Source organism: Alosa alosa, chromosome 17 (assembly GCF_017589495.1).
Source record: "Alosa alosa isolate M-15738 ecotype Scorff River chromosome 17, AALO_Geno_1.1, whole genome shotgun sequence".
NCBI classification, from domain to species: domain Eukaryota; kingdom Metazoa; phylum Chordata; class Actinopteri; order Clupeiformes; family Clupeidae; genus Alosa; species Alosa alosa.
The window spans coordinates 6321515-6340574 of record NC_063205.1 but is presented as its reverse complement, the minus strand read 5'-3'; the positions used below and the strand labels follow the sequence as shown (position 1 = coordinate 6340574).

The following is a 19060-nucleotide window of genomic DNA, read 5'->3' as shown; positions in this document are numbered from 1 at the left end:
ACACAGCTCTAATAAACTGTTAAGTTCTGTGCAGAGGAATGTAAGCTTGCTCTTTGATAGGAGTTTGGCCAAATGCTGATGCAGCAGGGCCTTCCCGCTGGCAGAGCCGTTTTCATCACTCTAAAGTTCCCTGGAGAGCAGCAAACTTTGACAGAGAGAGAGAGAGAGAGAGAGAGAGAGAACTGACTATCCTGTAGTTTAGCCAGACACTTTCAAGATGATCCACATAGGGATTATGTTCCCTTGATCAGTGTCACGGATGAAGAGTTCTGCAGTCTTATGAAGCGGGCTGCATACCACTGGGCTGACTGTGACTGCAGGCCAAACTCTCTTCTCTGGCACCAGTGACGAAGAGCAGGTAGTTCACAGAATGGACAAGGCATTCGGTTTATAGGCCTTTGCCACAACATGTGGAAAATGCTGACATTGGTGAATTATAATCTAGAATTACTTGAAACACATTAAATGAAACTTTATTGTTCAAGGTGAGACAACATTTATGAGTTTAGGCTGGTACATAGTCACACAAAAGCACATAACACTTTGATATGTTTTAAATAAAGTATTTTATTATATGTATATATATATATATATATTATTCACATTAACAATAGTACATTTGGTAAGGTGTGTGCGTGGGAAGTGTAAGGGTAGTGTTCATGTGTGTGAAAGTGAGAAATTTGTGTTACAAGTTTAGAGTATCATTTTCATCATTCCCTTTTCTGGCTTTGTCTTTGTACATCAATAATAACTTTCATTTTCAGGAGAAACAGAACAAGCAAAACATACACAAACAAAGAAGTCTACGAAAAAAAAGTGAAAACGAGTGAAAGTGAAAACTGCGGCTACAGGCGGAGCATTGCATGAGACAAGTGGACGCATGAACAGCACACACACGAAGGGAGCCGATTCCCCTTATATGGGCCACCGTCTACCAGTTGAACTCACAACCCAGACAGTAAGTTAGATAACTCCTCTCCTCTCCTCTCCTGCACCTCCTCTCTTCCTCCTCTTTTCTCTGCCCCCCTGCCATAGTCTATAGGTCCAGCTCACTCCGTGACATTGAGGATCTGTGAGGACAGGCCCTGGTGCCAGTTCTTCAGTTTAGCAAATCGTGGGCCTTTCACCTCAGACTCGAACTTTTCCCTGTGCAGGGAAGCAAAAGGAGACGTTATTAATGTTTAAGAAATATTTTAGAATCGTTATCCTGAAATGACACAGTGTATATTCTCTACACTTGATGCTAACATCTGTACTATGAAAAAGGAAACTGTGGCACACTCAAATTTACAGTACCTCGATTTCCTCAGAGCTTCCTCATCTGGGTCTTGCACTGTGAAGAAAAAGAAATATGAGAAAAGAACTAACATTCTTGATAACTAACTTTATTTCCATCTAATGTAAGTGACAATTCCATTTAGGACCGACTGAATTACACAATTTATCTGTACTTCACCAGGCTTTGTGTTTTGTTTATTTAGGATGCATGGAGAAAGACTGGAAATGACTGGCAGAGAGAGATTGGGATCGGGAAATGACTGCAGGTAGGAGCACCTGGACCTGTACATGTTACTTGCTTGTGCCACATGCTGCACTCCCCCAAAACATATTTTTTAGCAATCCGAGGACAACTGTAGTAACTGAATAGAGAGAGGAGGACAGGAAGAGATGAGGATTGGACTTACTGTATTCGGTCCCTGTAAGATGGGCAAGGATGCGGAAGGACTTGGACTGTAGGTTGGCTGCACGGCGAGCCCACTCGGACATCTCGGACTCCCTGTCCTCTGGCTTAATACAGGCCTGGTATACAGGGGAAGCACTGTCTACCAGAGGGTCTTTCATAGGGAGAGTGCTAGAGAGAGAAATGAGAGAACGAGAGAGAGAGCTCTCAGTATATCAGTCTGCTGTGGATATCCAGTGATTTATTATTTTTAAGTTAAGACTAGTTAATGTCATAATTGTGGACTTATTGTGGAATTGTTGAATTGAGAGTTTGGAGAATCATATTTAAAGGACAATTCCGGTATTTAGCACTTTGAGTCCCCTTTCTGGTTTGTTTTGGATGAACTAGAGTGGTAGACACCGAAATTTTGACGATTGGTCCTGTCTCGACTTTTCTGACTCGTTTTGAATGGCCTTTGACTACTCAGAGTGGCTGCCAACAGGCATGCTGAAACATGTCCTAAAACAACCCTTAACGTTCGTTTTCAAAACTGTGCAACTCACCGAGTGGTTAGTGGTGTTCGTTTATGTTCCAAAACAAGTAGCGTAGTGAAATACAGTTTCTGGCGTGTTTTATTTGCCATTTTGTTAAATCCCATTGATTTCTGTTGGAAGACTCATTGCACATTGATATTACTGCGCCACCGTCTATGCTTCAGGTTCAAATATTTAAGCGGAAGTTTATACAGGGTTGTGAGGTGTCTGAAAAAATAGTTCCACAATAGCAAATAAGACGGCTGGAAATCATACATTGCGCCGATATATTTTATTTTAATAATCAACGAACACCACTAACCACTCGGTGAGTTGCACAGTTTTGAAAACGAACGTTAAGGGTTGTTAAGGTTTGTTGAGTCAGAAAAGTCGAGACAGGACCAATCGTCAAAATTTCGGTATCCACCACCCTAGTTCATCCAAAACAAACCAGAAAAGGGACTTATAGTGCTAAATACCGGAATTTTCCTTTAAAGAAAATGACCCAAGTTCAATGCTGCCTGAAGGAGATGGCAGATTGTTTTTACTAGGTCTGTCAATCGATTAAAAAAATTAATAGAATTAATTACATACTCTGTGATTAATTAATCTGAATTAATCGCATATATAATTTTTGCTGTGAAAGTATTTTAAATATTTAAATTCAAATGAATCATTGAATATTCAGCGTTAGTGACATTAAAGTTCAAAAACTCTTTTATTATTATTTTCACTGTTCAAATAATGGCCATAATAATCTATGATATTACCTAATACGCTGAGGAAATAAATTCAAAAGTTTTTCACATAGACACAATGAAAATAAATGAACACTCCCCTCAATATCAACACTATTTCTTTGCATTGATGTGCGACTTGCTGCAGACATTGCAGAGGAATTTATTTTAATCACTTTATTTTTATCAACACCATCAGGCCGTTTTTTAAAAGTAAATGTTCCAATCAATGATCTAGGCAGCACATATTCTTCTCTCTCCTTCATTTTACAGTCTAATGGTTACTGACTAGAACGGATCAGGGTCAAAGGTCATACAGAATCGATTTATCTGCGCTATTTTTTTTAATCAGTTATTTTTTCTGAAATTAATGAATCGAAATTAATCAGTTATTTTGACAGCCCTAGTTTTTACACATAAGTATGCTTTCATGATTGTTAATCTCTGCTTTACTGTTGTTGTCTTCAAACATGATGCATTTCCATTTGTTGTTGTCATGGCACCAGTTCGAGCCCTAATCTTTTTTTTTTTTTTTTAAATCAAAACCCATCCGTCAGTCTGTAGAGTGTATTCATTGATTTCAGTGTAATTGGAAACAATTTACTAGAACGCCCTGCTGTACATTCAACAGAATCAGTGGAATAGTTTCCAGCGGTTTCCATGTCCTGTGGGCCTCGAGCTGAGAGCGAGCCTTGGAATGCTCAGGTCACAGATGCAGACGCTGAATGGAGATGGATGTGCATGCATGCAGCTGAGGATGGGTCAGGAAAGAGATGGGCGAGGTGAACGGGCAGCTAGTGGGCAGAATTGGGCACAGAGCGCTGGGACGGCAGTGGGTTTTACTTACGCAAAGGCCGCTCCGGGTTCTGGCTCCTCACTAGTGACGGTCACATGATGGGCCAGAGGTGGGTAGGAGGGTATTGAGGTGGGGTGGGGTGGGGGATAGGGAAAGGGGGGGTAAGCAGAAGGGAGTTGTGGGGTGCGAGGGGGGGTGCAGGTGGATGAGGTGGAGTGTTGGTGGAGTGGTGGAGTATTGGTGGAGTGGTGGTGTGTTGGTGGAGAGTTGGTGGAGAGTTGGTGGAGTGGTGGAGTGTTAGTGGAGTGTTGGTGGAGTGGTGGAGTGTTGGTGGAGTGTTGGTGGAGTGGTGGAGTGTTGGTAGAGTGGTGGTGGAGTGTTGGTGGAGTGGTGGAGTGTTGGTGGAGTGGTGGTGTGTTGGTAGAGTGGTGGTGTGTTGGTGGTGTGTTGGTGGAGTGGTGGTGTGTTGGTGGAGTGGTGGAGTGTTGGTGGAGTGGTGGTGTGTTGGTGGAGTGTTGGTGGAGTGTTGGTGGAGTGTGGAGTGTTGGTAGAGTGGTTGTGGAGTGTTGGTGTAGTGGTGGTGTAGTGGTGGTGGAGTGGTGGTGGAGTGGTGGTGGAGTGGTGGTGGAGTGTTGGTGGAGTGGTGGAGTGTTGGTGGAGTGTTGGTGGAGTGGTGGAGTGTTGGTGGAGTGGTGGTGGAGTGTTGGTGGGTGGTGGTGGAGTGGTGGAGTGTTGGTGGAGTGGTGGTGGAGTGGTGGTGGAGTGGTGGAGTGTTGGTGGAGTGGTGGTGGAGTGTTGGTGGAGTGTTGGTGGAGTGGTGGAGTGTGGATGGGGGAGAACAGAGATCAGAGGGAAAGCAGAGATGAAGTTGATACAGACAACAAATGCAAAAGCTCAAAATCTACTGTAACCACAAGGCAGGCCAGCCAACCCAAACTACACACACTTCTGTACTGGAAATGTTTAGATTTAGCAGACCACAGATATCCATAAAACTACAAATCACAGAATCCACAGTACAGTTTATTGTCATCATTTACCATTCCATCTGCAATAATGAAATACATTTCAATGCAAAACTTAGCATGGCAAATGCAAAACCCCATAGGTCAGAGGTCAGCAGAGAAGGAGAGATCCATAATTCTGCACTGCCAGAGGCATTCAGCGCTATGCTTGCCTAAACAAGCGCAGACTCTGTGGACGAGAGGTGGTGGTGAGTTTCGGTCGAGTTTTGGCACGTACCTCGCTCCCTCGTGGCCCTTGGCCTGCGCCTGGCCAGCGATAGCGTCCATGATGGCGTCCTGTGAGTACATACTAATGGGAGTGTTGTACTGCGCGTGGATGATGGTGGCCTTGCCACCGGGCCCTTTCACCTCAATGGGCTTGTGGGTGGACAGGGCGGAGTCCTTCAGCACGCTGGGGTTGAAGCTGGGGACATACTCTTGACTGTGAGTGGCAGCAGGTAGTGAGGCCCAAGGGTGGAGTTTAGGGTGGTGAGAGGTTGGTTAGAGAGGGATTTCCACACAGGGAGGAGTTGGAGTTGTGAAAGAGGGGAACAAAGAAAGGGATAGAACAGGTTGTGGGAGGGGGACTGTTAGAAGGAAGAAGCAGGAGGAGCTTTTGGATGTAGCCACATTAATTGGTCTGAGGTGTAAAAAACTCCGGCTTCAGAAAGTCCTACCATGTATTGGTTCTATCTGTGCACTTAGCACAGGTGATTTCACCATTGAGTTGATGTCTTGAATTTCCCCTTGGGGATCAATAAAGTATCTATCTATCTATCTATCTATCTATCTATCTATCTATCTATCTATCTATCTATCTATCTATCTATCTATGTAGCTGGCCAAAGACGTGTGCTAAGTAGAATCAGCTGAATTAGTGAATGGTTGGAACCAAAATACGGTAGGACATTTAAGCGCTCCACAAATGAGCACCAACATGAGTGCCCTGTTACTTGCCACACATCCCAGCTTCGACATTTTTAACTGACAAGCATTTGCTTAACAATGGATTTTATTGAGCGGTGCCGCCAAAAATAGAACTGTATCAGTATTGCCACTATGGCAGCAGCGTAGCTGGCCGCTGGTGTGTGGGGTTGTATTGAAAAACAATGGAATCGAAACATATTCAAATATCGAAAGCAGAGAGTGTGGAGGCCTTTACTCTCTAAAGCCAGAGTTTTCTATTTCTGATTTTAGGGTTCAAGCTTGCTTGCACACACTTGAAGACAAACTTACTTTGATGAACTGAAAGACAAAAGAAGACAAGACATACAGAATGTGATAATTCAAAACGACCAGATGGGGGTGCTGTTGTGCAGTGAGATGAAGTGAGCGCAAAGGGATGTGTTCAAACAGTGCAAAGTTTCAGAACTAATGTGCTTTAACTAGTTGTGACTAGAACAAGTTCAGTTATATTTTATTAACAGTGTGGCTTTTATCTCATGCTCATTGGTCTTGGGGTTTTTGAATACTTAATCGAAGAGCAGGCAGGTCTATTTTCATGCACTACAACAGTCCCCTCAATACTTACTGCGCAGACTGTACTTTTTGTCAAGGTTTATGATTTAAATGAAGCAGATTTAGCACATGCCCAAATGGAGCAGCTTCTGTTGATGTTGAGAGTTAGACGGATTGCAGATTTATCACACATTCATCACATATGAAATAGCCAACCTCAAACAACACTCAGCTTTATTGATACATTAAATATACTTTAAATGTATCCGTACATGCATTCAAATGTAAATCAAATTAACACATTAATCACATAAGACAACCAGAAATGTACACTCTTAATGTCAGAATGAATGTAGTCACACCAGGCCAGGCCAGGACACACAAACACACACATGAGCAATTTGTAGAAGTGTTGGTACTGACTTTCCTGCTGTGTTGGCAATGATCTGCAGGAGAAACCAAAAGAGAAACATATGACAGCAGTTATAACTCAGCCCTAGAGCTCTTCACTTCATAATGTCTCTGTGTGAATAATAGTAATTTGTTTTTATTTGAATCAAAATAAAAATTTGTTTTTATTTGAATCAATATTGTGATTGGAGACACGTTGAAAGATGTTTGAAAGATAGCATGCACTGTGCTTTAATATACTCAGGTCTATTCTGTCTGTCATGCTCCCGTACTCATAATTTCATAAGCTTAATATTCACTGGTAATACAGAGAAAAAGCAAAACAATTGTATTTAATTATACTCTTAAGTAATGCGTAAATGAGCACAATTTGCACCAGTGTCAAGAGTATCAGAGGCTGTGGTGAATGATTAAAGTGGAAGTGTTTGCTTTAACTCAGTAACACACTTCACAACTCATCATGAAAAGGAGTGTACTGCTTCTAAATCATGTAACAATTACAACGACTTCATTGGATCAGTGTCAAAAGAAATTCAGCATGGTTGTGGAAATCGTCTGCTCATAAAAAGCAATGCAATTTGTCTCTGTGTCTGTGATTAAAATAAGCAGCAGAGTAAATCATGATTTCACACAAGCCAATAGACCACACATCTATTACAAAATACTTGTAAAAACCCAGTCCCTCAATTGCAGTGTGATATAAGGGTACAATAATCCCAGTCATATTGAATTATTATTAAGGGCTGTGCCCTTCTAGTGCTTCAGTCCTCAATAACACTACGTATTTAGTGCTTCAGTCCTCAGTGACACTACATATTTAGTGCTTCAGTCCTCAATAACACTACGTATTTAGTGCTTCAGTCCTCAGTGACACTACGTATTTAGTGCTTCAGTCCTCAGTGACACTACGTATTTAGTGCTTCAGTCCTCAATAACACTACGTATTTAGTGCTTCAGTCCTCAGTGACACTCATTATTTAGTGCTTCAGTCCTCAATGACACTACATTATTTAGTGCTTCAGTCCTCAATAACACTCGTATTTAGTGCTTCAGTCCTCAAAGACACACTACATTATTTAGTGCTTCAGTCCTCAGTGACACTACATTATTTAGTGCTTCAGTCCTCAATGACACACCACATTATTTAGTGCTTCAGTCCTCAGTGACACTCATCGTATTTAGTGCTTCAGTCCTCAGTGACACTACGTATTTAGTGCTTCAGTCCTCAATAACACTACGTATTTAGTGCTTCAGTCCTCAGTGACACTACATATTTAGTGCTTCAGTCCTCAATAACACTACGTATTTAGTGCTTCAGTCCTCAGTGACACTACATATTTAGTGCTTCAGTCCTCAATAACACTACGTATTTAGTGCTTGGCAGAATACAGACACGAATATATCCTTTCACCCACAGCGTTATAACCTAGCCATGGAAATGGTGGCACGTGCTCTTTTCTTGTCACATGATGGCATAGATATTAGTGGTGTACATCTCATTGGGAAGAAATGGCCAGGCCCACAGGTGGACTGTGACTGACAAGGACAGAAGTTAGGCGTCCACAACGCTGCCTGTGATTAACATTAATGTAACATTATGTTTCCCTGAAAATGATGACACGATGATGACACACAACCAGTCAGGCTGCTCCCATACCGCGTGGATATAATGAGATGACATACAGTTTGGCCCAACACTCTATACTGTCTTAAAGGTCGGAGTACAACGCGGATTAAATGCCCCGTTGAGTATTAGAACACCGGCACGTGTAACTGGCAGAGACACCATGTGCTGTCTCTTGGTGGGAATTCTGTTCCCGTGAGCTGCAAATAGAGGCTGGAATAAATTATGGAACATACCTGAGAGGGGTTAGATTTGGGATATGGGGGTAACCCAAGCCATATCATACCACCTGTAGGTGCTGAGAGGCAGAGGGCTAAACACTCACCCTAATGCACAACTAACAGATTGTTGTCTATCTATACCAAATGCTTCAAATTGTCCCCAAGTATGTTCTCTAGGGTGTCCTGTCTTGAGACACAGGCTCTCACCAATGAAAAGGTTATGCTAGATAGTGCTAGCTTAGAGGCCATTTTTGTTTTGTTTTTTAACCGGCTAAAGCAAAGTGATATGAATGCTATGTGCAGGATATCTTTTAAATGATCCTGCTAGGCTCCTGGCGGCCACTTTTCCAAGAAACGTGACACTCGTCTCGGGGCGGAACCGTCATGAGCACGGTCAAAAATAACCACTGTATGCTGTCATTTGGAAAACGCTTGCGCTCATAGAAGCAGGAGGCTTTTGCCAGGGTACTGTTCATGTTACCGAGAGCAGGGTTAAGTGATGGGGGCCGTGGGGGACGGGGTGGTGGTATGGTCGGGGTCAGGTAAGCCTGCTGTTCTCTTCAGCAGGCACATTCCCAGCTGAGCTTGGCATGTGAGGGGTTAGAAAGTGTGGTGCCAATTGCACTCTGTTCTGAGCATCTAGCCTATCTTAACTTCCACTGTAGAAGAGATTGTAGACTGTGGTCCAGGTAGAGAAGGCAGGTAGAGGGAGGTGTGTGTGTGTGTGTGTGTGTGTGTGTGTGTGTGTGTGTGTGTGTGTGTGTGTGTGTGTGTGTGTGTGTGTGTGTGTGTGTGTGTGTGTGTGTGTGTGTGTATGTGTGTATGTGTGTATCTGTGTATATGTGTGTATATCTGTGTATATCTGTGTGTCTGTGTGTGTCTGTGTGTGTGTGTGTGTGTGTGTGATTCCAGCACTCTTTCATCTGTTCTGGATTGCCATGAATGACCACAGTGTGCTCTGAGCTTTATGATGGGCAGCAGAAGTTCATCCAAGAGCAGCTTTTAGCAGCTTATTAATGTTCCATTCTGCTCTTCTCACCTAACCCACCACCTCTCTCTCTCTCTCTCTCTGTCCATCCTTCTCTCTCTGTCTGTCCCATGCCTCAGCCTTGAAGTGCCGAGGAGCTTTTCGAAAGGCTGTCTAGCCACGTTTGACAGGCACACTGTCTGGATGGTCCTCTGTGTGCTCCACATGCTTCCTCTACTCGACCCAGACGAGGAGGATGCGGGCCAGGGCCAGGGCCAGCTCCAGCTCCAGCTGCTCTAGGCAGGTATTATGTAAATAATTCAGGTGCGAGTCCTCTCAAAGCTGCCGTCTTATGTCATCACACGCTGCTTATACAAATGGGGAGTTCAGGGGAAGCCAGGGGATGACAGCTTTTTCAACAGCTGACTGTAGGGGGGCAGGGGGAGTCCACAGCCATGTAAAGATCTCAGAGGAAATCTCCCCACAGAGCTAAATATGGACCAGAGCCCAGAGTTTTTTCATCTTGGTGGACTAAATTATTGTATCTGTTTGAGATATGACATTATAAATACATGCACGTCCGTTTGAGTATACACATACATAGATATATGGGTGTGTGTGTGTGTGTGTGTGTGTGTGTGTGTGTGTGTGTGTGTGTGTGTGTGTGTGTGTGTGTGTGCATGTGCGTTTATTTGTGTCAAAATGTTTGCCATACCTTCTGGTGTGGGATAACTGGCATTGGTGAGTCCATTCTGGGGGTGGCTGTTGGAACAGGGGCGGGACGTCTCGACCTGGAACACAATGACAGCACCTATGACTGTGACTGCCTCTGGTCACTCAACAGCTAGACCTTTACAGATGGACTGTGTAAGATTAGAGAGGGTCAGGTCTATCACACCACACTGTCCTAGCCATTCAGGGTGAAGAGCTTTTGAACCGGTCCTATCAACGAGTGTCACTTATGGAGATACAATGTTTCACTTACCCTATCATTAATATTATCATTATCATCAAATTACTGATAATGTAACTCATCAGATAGGGGTCATCATGATCCATTATGGCATAGCAACTTTTAGAGGCAGTGTGTAATATCTCATATTACAGTGTTATTAAATATCACCATGAGGGTACATCCACACTATAGTCTCGTTGACACCAGACCCTTCTCAATTGAGAGTGGGTCTGGAAAAGGTAAACTTAAATTAGTGCATTAAACTCTACCAAATCGTTTCAGAAATGTAGCAATCTTGTAAACCAAGGTTTTAAATGCAGTTGTTTACTCAGTTACAAAGAAATACATGTCCATGCCAGATTAGCAATTGTATTTGTGTGCCCGTTTTTTAGGGACATTGGAAACAGACTTCAATGGCCTCCCAAAATTGCTGAAAGTTCGTATGGGTATTCCCAGGCTATCCACTCACTACAGGGAAACAATTCCCCACATATTCTGGGTCCCTGAGAGCCCTCAACATCACTCATTGATAATTCACATAAAACTCCCCAAGTCTATTCAATATGAGTCAATATGAATATCACGTTTATGATATTGTGTCTTATGATATAGTGTCTTGATGCCATAATTGTTCCAGCTCTACTCACTTTTTGTATCAAACCAAGACATTAGTAATAACCTTAAAAGTTCCTTTCTCTTTCTTTCTTATTCTTCCTCATACAAATGGTGTCTGTTGCCTTAACTTTTGCTTTTAAAGATGGTAGATAATCACAGCCCCTGTGGAGGGTTACATTTACTCTGGAAAAATAGCAGCCATCTCTAAACAGTCACTTGAAATCCATAACACAGCACTCAATATGAGAAGCAAGACTGCCCCTACTCCTCTGCAAAGCTGAGCCTGTCAATCACTGCTGCTGCCCCAAAAAGAAGGACATGAACTGAGAAAACAGAGAGTGAATGAGAGAAACGTGACATTAAATAATTAATCAACGTGGGAGCAGACTCAAAATCGCAGCATTCTCAGTGCACATTTCGAAACCATCAAAGGAAATGTGTTTGGATCACCATCAAACAATCATGATAATAAAGCTTATAACCTAAAATGAAGGCATGCTGTTCTAGTCAGATATGTGGGTGCCTGTCGGATATATGCCTGCCTGATAGACTGTTTGGCAACATAACAATTATGAATATATTGCCCATATGTCACCTATTACTGTTGAAAGTAAGGTGTGCTTCATCCTTCATTAAGGGACATAGAGAGATATATAAAGCTAAGTGAAATGTTTCTCATCCAAAATGTCATAATGTATTCTAACACTGGGTGACAAGTCCCCTTTGGGTAGGGAGGCTTTTGTTGTGACTAAAAGGGGGATAAGCCTCGCTGGGATTAGTTTGGAGTGCATCCCTTGAAGGAGGGAAGAGCCACAAGATAAACACAGACCACAGATCTCTTTGAACACTGTTTAGATACACCAGGCAAAATAGTTCAGCTTTCTCTTTTCCAAATTCACTTATCTTTCATCCAATGATAATGCTTTCAAATGATGCTGATAAAATTGTTATCCTCACCATCAGTCACTGAACATGGAGTGGAGTTCTTATGATGTGTTTGGATTTTGGGCTGTGTACAAGGTGTGGCTTCAAGTTTTTATTAGTGTGTCCTTTCCTGTTTATGATGTTGTGGGGTTCCTATAGCTTACATATACAAAGGTGAGAAGGATGTTTACTTAATGGGTACTTTATCCTTTATAGAAGAAGTGTAATGCTGACTAATGTACCAGTACTGTATACAGGGAGGATGCTGATGCTATGAGTATGGCATGAATTGTCATATCGCTGGACTAGGATGTTAGATTTTGGCAATTGTTGGTCTGGATACCTCTGCATAGTGAAGATGAGTTTGGTGTAAGCTGTTAGCTTACCTCTGCATGGTGAGAACGAGTTTGTGGGTAGCTTGCTTGATCTTGTTCTGGGCCTCCAGGTGGCTCATGCCCTCTGTGCTGACACCATCGATGGAAGCGATGACATCACCCTGGGCCAGGTTGCCTGTTGCTGCCTTGCTGCCTGGTGAGATCTAGGGATAGAGAGATCCATCAGTGGACACAAGTCTCACAGTACCACTGTCACTCTCCCTGATCTTAATACAGCCTCTACTGCCAGTAAACTGCCACAAGCCCTAACTTTGCCCATGTTAAGATTTCAATCTAAGGATATACTACAATTGAACAGTTAAAATATACAGCGCTAGGAAACAAAGTATAAGCTATGACCTCTGTCTGACAAGTTTTAGTTCATGAGTACTCCAGCATATGTGGGGGCTATTACTATGACATGTTTGGGATTGCTGTGTTTTGTACATATCCTATTACTAATGCTGCAGCAGAGGTAACAGAGATTCATTTTCATAATAATGACGTAAAATGACATTATGAGGTTCTTTTTATATACCGTCTTCCCTCAAGAATGGTTTTTACCTCTTTTTACCAAACAGTTATGAATTTAAATGAACGCGCGCAACAAACAAACAAAGAAACAGCTCAAAGTGAGTATGCTCTGGGGCCAGGGGTGCATGACTACTCTTACAGGCAGCTCGTTAAAGTGTTAAAAATAAAGGCCGTTGTTCACGCCCACTCCCCCAACCCCCCCCGCTTCCTTCTTTGCCCATCCATGTGCTCCCATCACTCACAGCCCAGAGAGGGGGCAGCATGGCACAGCACCAGTCCCAGAGGTGTTCCCTTAACGAATAGGTGATCCTACACACACGCGCACGCACACATGCTCCGCAAAACTCTATTCGGTAATATACCAGAAAAACACCAGCTATTTGTAGCTTTGCTTCTCAGCAGGCATGGGTGAGCATCATCTGCTCCATGAGATCAGTACACAAGCTGGGATCATTAAGCCAGAGTTTCCACATGATAGCTGTGATACATTTATAAATAATAAAATGTATAAATATATTTATCAGCTTTCAAATATGCAGAATCAGACATGGTCAACTAATGACAGTCAAGTGACTCATTGCTCCCCTGTTGGGTTTATTGACAATATATCTCATTCATGACAGTGGTATGGTCATCAGTATGATGTTTTCCTACAGTTGGCGCAGATCCAGTGTCTCCTACCCTCCTCATAAAGTGCCATCAGTAGAACTGACCTGCAAAGCCTCTGTAGACTCTCCCTTCATTGGGAGTTTATTCACCCTTTCACCACAAATAAAGGGATTTGGATGCTTAAAGCAGTGGGCACACTACGTTAAACTTGGAGCATCTCTCCCCATCCTCTCTCTAAGCAGAGTTTGCCGCAGGCACGGAACGGATCCACAGTCGGATGCCATGAGCTTTTTTAGGGCTCCCAGTTATGTCGCCCCTGAGGTTTACTGTTGCACTCTGCTTATGTAAGCTCGACATGGAAGAGAGAAGTGGAGGAGGGGTGTGGCTCTGCTCAGACTTCAGCATTGCTCAGTTTCAGTTGTATAACCAAGACAATCTTTTGTGGGTCGGAAAAAACAAATCTCCAAAGTGCAGACCTGAATAACTGGAACATTTGGTGTCATTTAGATCAGTGGGTTTTGGCAAATAAAATTAGCCTCTAAAACGTTTTGAAGTGATCAAGCCGAAATGCCGGTGTCCATCAGCATTCACTGCCTTTGAAGACGAGGTAGTTTCACACGAGTGATTCAGAGTAGTCACTAGGACAACCAGTCCTTTCAGTATGCGAAAGTCCTTCTACACATTCCTGTGGGACCATTACATCACTTATCAATAATAGGGGGCTTTGGATCATTCTCATTGGATGGCTTTGCCTATCTGTCTTGAGCAGCGAACGGAACCCTAATTAGACAAATGACGATCAAAACCAAAGCCCTCGCCGTTCATTAAACCCTCTCCTCACCCTGGCACTGTGAGGGCACTTGAGAAAGAGGCTACTGGCACAGACTCCCACTGGCATCCGTCGCGCACACAAAAGAGCCTCGCTTTGATTAATAAGTCCACACTTCATGAGTAACCTTATAAGGTGTGAAATCGTAGTTTCGGCTATCAATGCAATTAGCCACAAAGGCAATGAGAAGCTTTGGTGTTCACTCTGCGTTGTGGCAGAGAGGCAGCGAAAGGGAGTGAAGAGGTGCCAAGCTGGGAAGAGCTGTGTGCTGATTATTGGAGCTCTTGCAGCTGAAGTGTCCAGACCAGTGGCGATTAGGGGGAGGTGTGTGACAGACCTGCCCTCCACCAGTGAGCAATTGGTGCGTGATTGACAGGTGCCCTGGAGAGAGGCAGTGATTGTGATGGTTGATGATGGGCTGAACATCCCTGCTGTCAGGCAGTGTCCTCTAGTATAGTTCCATATGCACAGAGCGCAATCCATATCCCATTATTACTGTAGGAGAGTACTTCACCATGGGAACGGTACCTTGACCTTTGGCTTTTCCACAGCTGACCTTCACAATGCATACCTCCCGCCTCTTCCCTAATGCTGTCAATACACAGAGGCTGAGAAACTCCTACACATAACCGAGAACACAAACAGAAGCAAGAAACAGAATTGGTGAAAGAGAGAGAGAGAGAGAGAGAGAGAGAGAGGGAGAGGAGGGAGGGAAACAGAATACAGACACAGCAGGAGTTGACTGTCACCCTTTTGAGAAGCATGTTTGCCAACAGAACATGCTGAAGAGAGACTTTCTTTTGGCAGAGTGAACAAACCCCCCTCACGGAAATAGCAAGAGTGTTATAAGTGAATCTGAATGCTGAAGGGTTGCCAATGGCTACCATCAACTCTTCCATGCATCTTTCTCCAAACATATCAGAGGAGAGAGAGAGAGAGAGAGAGGAGAGAGAGAGAGAGAGAGAGAGAGAGAGAGAGAGCAGCCATTGTCCTTTGCTGTCCATTGTCTTGATCCCAAACATATTTATGGCCCACCAAATCTGCATGAGCTCCGACCTTCACCCTCTCATCCCCATTCTCATCCCCATTCTAAATCAGTTACCAGGCAGAGCCCTCCGAGTGGCAGGATGCCACCCCAGCCCTGGCCATCAGCTGAGATTACAGAATGCTTTTTATAGGGAGCCCCACATGGACGCCCATGACTAATATGGACAGAAAAGTGACTTATGGTTTTATGTGTAAATGATGTAGCGGGGCATTATTTAGTCAGTGAATGGTTTATTGTGTGGTGCGGTGTGTTTGTTTTGAGTGGCAGATGTGTATGGTGTAAGATAAAGTGATTGATAATTTAGCATTGAGCGTTGGAGCAGGCTAGTAGTGCACACATTGTTTAATCAGAGTTGTGTTTCTTTTTACTGTGTGAGATGGAATGCAGGATGTCAGTGTCAACGCAAGATCACTCCCTGCTGCAACACTAAGACCACTAAAGCAGGGGCTTTCTTAAAATGACATTTTCGAAAGGTTGCTGCACAAACACAGATCCATTTGTCAATACGTAATGGCCAATCTCACAGTCATTGACAGAATGAAATGTCAGGAAAAATAATAAATTAGATCAAATTTATTACATTCTCTGTTTGTTCTTTGTCACACACAAAATAAAAATCTATGAAATTGCATGGGATGCTTCTCCCCTTGAATTCCTAGGATAACCTAGCACTAAGACACAGACAGGTTTATACAAAACCAGACATATAAGCAGGGGGCATATGCCATCTCTGGGCTAGACTGGGCTATGATTTGTTTAAGGTTTTGCGAAATGTTGTTGATTTTTGTGCTACAGCCACACAACGCCCTCCTGTGCTTGATTGGCAGGGGTAGTTTATGGCTCAAGCCACTATATTTATTTCCCATTTAAAGAGGAAGCATTGTATACAAACACTGTTTTCTGAGCACAAACACTGGTGAACAGATAGCTCAAAGACCGAGAGGAGCAATTCATTGAATTTGATAATAAGTGGAATTAGAATATCGCACTGTAATCTACTTAAATACAGGTGGGAAACATATAACATAATCACATTTCACTTGTGGTCAGTAGTAGTAGTAGTAGTATACAAGTCTTACTCCGTACTGCATTGCTTATTAACACCCCAACTTCTGTAGCATTTGGCTTATTGCCCTGTCAGCTCAATTTTAGTACCAATTTGAGTCCAGATTTCTTTGGTGTTCAGAAATATTTTTCATATCCTTACAACTACAATGGATCCCCTGCTTTGCAATGAAGGTATTTCCTGTCAGACCCCAGGGCATTCATATTGAAAATGCTTGTCAAATTCAAACAGTTTCAAGTGGATTTCCTATCTGAATGTTCCCATATTCCTAGTGATCAGTTCTTTCCTGGTGTCCATAGGTAGAAGCCTCTGTATTCTCATTGATACTCAATAAATATCTAATATTAATATCAATAAATATCTAATATTTACTTGCACTAATATAATAGTGAACAATCTCTCTCTCCCCCTCTCTCTCTCTCTCTCTCTCTTTCTATCTCTATCTCTCTCTCACACACACACTCACACACATACACACTATCTCTCTCTCTCTCACACACACACACACTCGCACACATACACACAATCTCTCTCTTTCTCTCTCTCACACACACACACTCGCACACATACACACTATCTCTCCCTCTCTCTCTCTCTCTCTCTCTCTCTCTCTCTCTCTCTCTCTCTCTTTCTATCTCTCTCTCACACACACACACACACATATCTATCTCTCTCTCTCTCTCTCTCTCTCTCTCTCTCTCTCTCTCTCTCTCTCTTTCTCTCTCACACACATCTGCCCGACCCAGCAGCTCAGTGTCAGACTGAGAGGTTGGCAGTGCCATCGGTCAGAAAGCACACCGCGCACATCTCATGTCCAGTAAGCTGAGATTTCTGAACTAAAGCCTGTTTCAATGAGCTTAGGCAATAACACCTTGTCTCTGAGAGAAATATATGAACAGAACACACTTGGGTGATGGACCTGGCAGTATTAGCTAATGCAATGCCCCCTCTGACTCTGGGTAGGGGAGGTTAAGGCTTTGGGGCTTTTGTTTTATGGACGGGGTTGGTACACGTGAGCAGGTAACACTCCCTGGGGTGACGGTGGCTGGAACACGAGAGAAATAAATCATTTAATGAGGAAACCAGACAGCTCCCTCAAGAGCCAAAGCCGTGACAAGATTATGTGAGCGGATAGAGAGAGCCATCACAGCTGAATTGTGGGGTGGGGGGGCTCTCACCTTTCACTTACCCTCAACTTTCACACATACATACGTACGCACACACACTCACACACAAACACACACACACACTCACACACACACATACACTCACACACACACATACACTTACACACACACATACACACACACTCACACACACACATACACACACACTCACACACATACACACACATACACACACACACACACACACACACACACACACACACACACACACACACACACACACACACACACACACACACACACACACACACACACACACACACACACACACGCGCAGACAACTTTAGCACAAAGCACACCTCACCATCAGCTATTCATAGGCCAACAGACTGTAAATACCTCAGAAGATTCACTGTCCTAAGGCCATGGCAGGCTCAGCCAAACCATAAACAATAACAACAGAGAATGTTCTAGCACTGAGGTGTACCCATCTCAGTCCCATTACATTACATTACATTACATTACATTACATTACAAGTACAATACACTACAACAGATATTTTCAGTGACAGTAGAGGTGAACATCACATACATAGATCTGAGAAATGTGACAAGCTTGACTAAAGTGAAGGGGTGTTATGTAGTGAAAAGTTTGTTATCATGCTGTACACTTTAAGTGGTTATGTAAGAGATGGTGTGAAAGAGTTTGTATTAGGGTTGTATGGACCACTGATAAATGTTTCAGCACTACCCAAGTGTAAGCAGTGTAACGGGACAGTGAAGCATCTGTATCTGGTTGGTTTGTTTGTGTGAAATGTGTTTGCAGCAGGCAAGTATTTGTTTTTGACGAGTTTTGTTAGTGTATGTTTGTAGTTGTTAGTGGGTGTCGGAGGTTGTGGTAAGAGTAAGTGTGAGCTGTGGACTAGTGCTGTGTAATGAGGTGAGAGTGAGGATGAGTGTGAGCCGAGTGTGCTGGTGAGTGGGTGCAGGACACCAGGTCCTTACCCTGGAGATGGTCAGGGGCATGTTGAAGTCTTTGCCCCCTTGCAGTCTGAAGCCCCAGGGCGCAGGGCCACTGAGGGTGACAGTGTAGCCGCTCATCTTGATCCGAGAAGTAAGTAGTGAGAGAGCTCGAACGCTTCTTTTGAACGTGGGGGCAAGGGGGGGCGTCGGGAACTCCGTGGAGTGTTCTTCCAGTCACGTCTCTCCCTGCGCACGGGGTGACGGCCGCCGAAGGAGCCTCTGTAAACAATCAACAACAACAAATGCAAACAGCGGAGTCAGACGTTGGCCACTGCGGGCCCTTAACAGCAGTACTCTCCCTTGCCCACGTGCACACAAGCGTACTATAGCCCTGAGTCCGACCCCACCCTCTGATAGCCCCCAAAGACCCCCTTGAGCTCCCTGAATATTTAATGGAAAAGGCGCTAGGCACAGGAAAGAGGAAGAGCTCTTGCCTGCTCGGATGGCCTGGACAGACAAGCCTAAGAATAGCCCCTCACTGAAGAGTGCCGATAGCGCTCCGACCCCCAGGGTCCATATATGGAATGTAAGGGGACACTGTG

At 43.7% G+C, this 19060-nt stretch overlaps 1 protein-coding gene across 5 annotated transcripts; it reads right to left on the bottom strand.

Annotated features, from left to right (window-relative positions):
* Nucleotides 1–547: 547 nt before the first annotated feature.
* ldb3b (LIM domain binding 3b) lies at nucleotides 548–18872 on the bottom strand. Of its 5 annotated transcripts, none has more exons than XM_048267835.1 (10): nucleotides 18501–18869; nucleotides 12295–12446; nucleotides 10130–10205; nucleotides 6615–6637; nucleotides 5970–5978; nucleotides 4972–5157; nucleotides 3781–3810; nucleotides 1686–1852; nucleotides 1297–1333; nucleotides 548–1146 (listed from the first exon to the last, which is right to left on the bottom strand). In XM_048267835.1, the coding sequence occupies exons 1-10, from the start codon at nucleotides 18594–18596 to the stop codon at nucleotides 1050–1052; spliced, it is 873 nt and encodes a 290-aa protein (XP_048123792.1). In that variant the 5' UTR covers nucleotides 18597–18869; the 3' UTR covers nucleotides 548–1049. The 5 variants fall into 5 exon arrangements, with proteins under 5 accessions (XP_048123792.1, XP_048123790.1, XP_048123793.1 ...); XM_048267833.1 differs by having other exon boundaries at nucleotides 4972–5175; nucleotides 18501–18868; XM_048267836.1 differs by lacking the exon at nucleotides 3781–3810 and having other exon boundaries at nucleotides 4972–5175; nucleotides 18501–18872.
* Nucleotides 18873–19060: the final 188 nt, after the last annotated feature.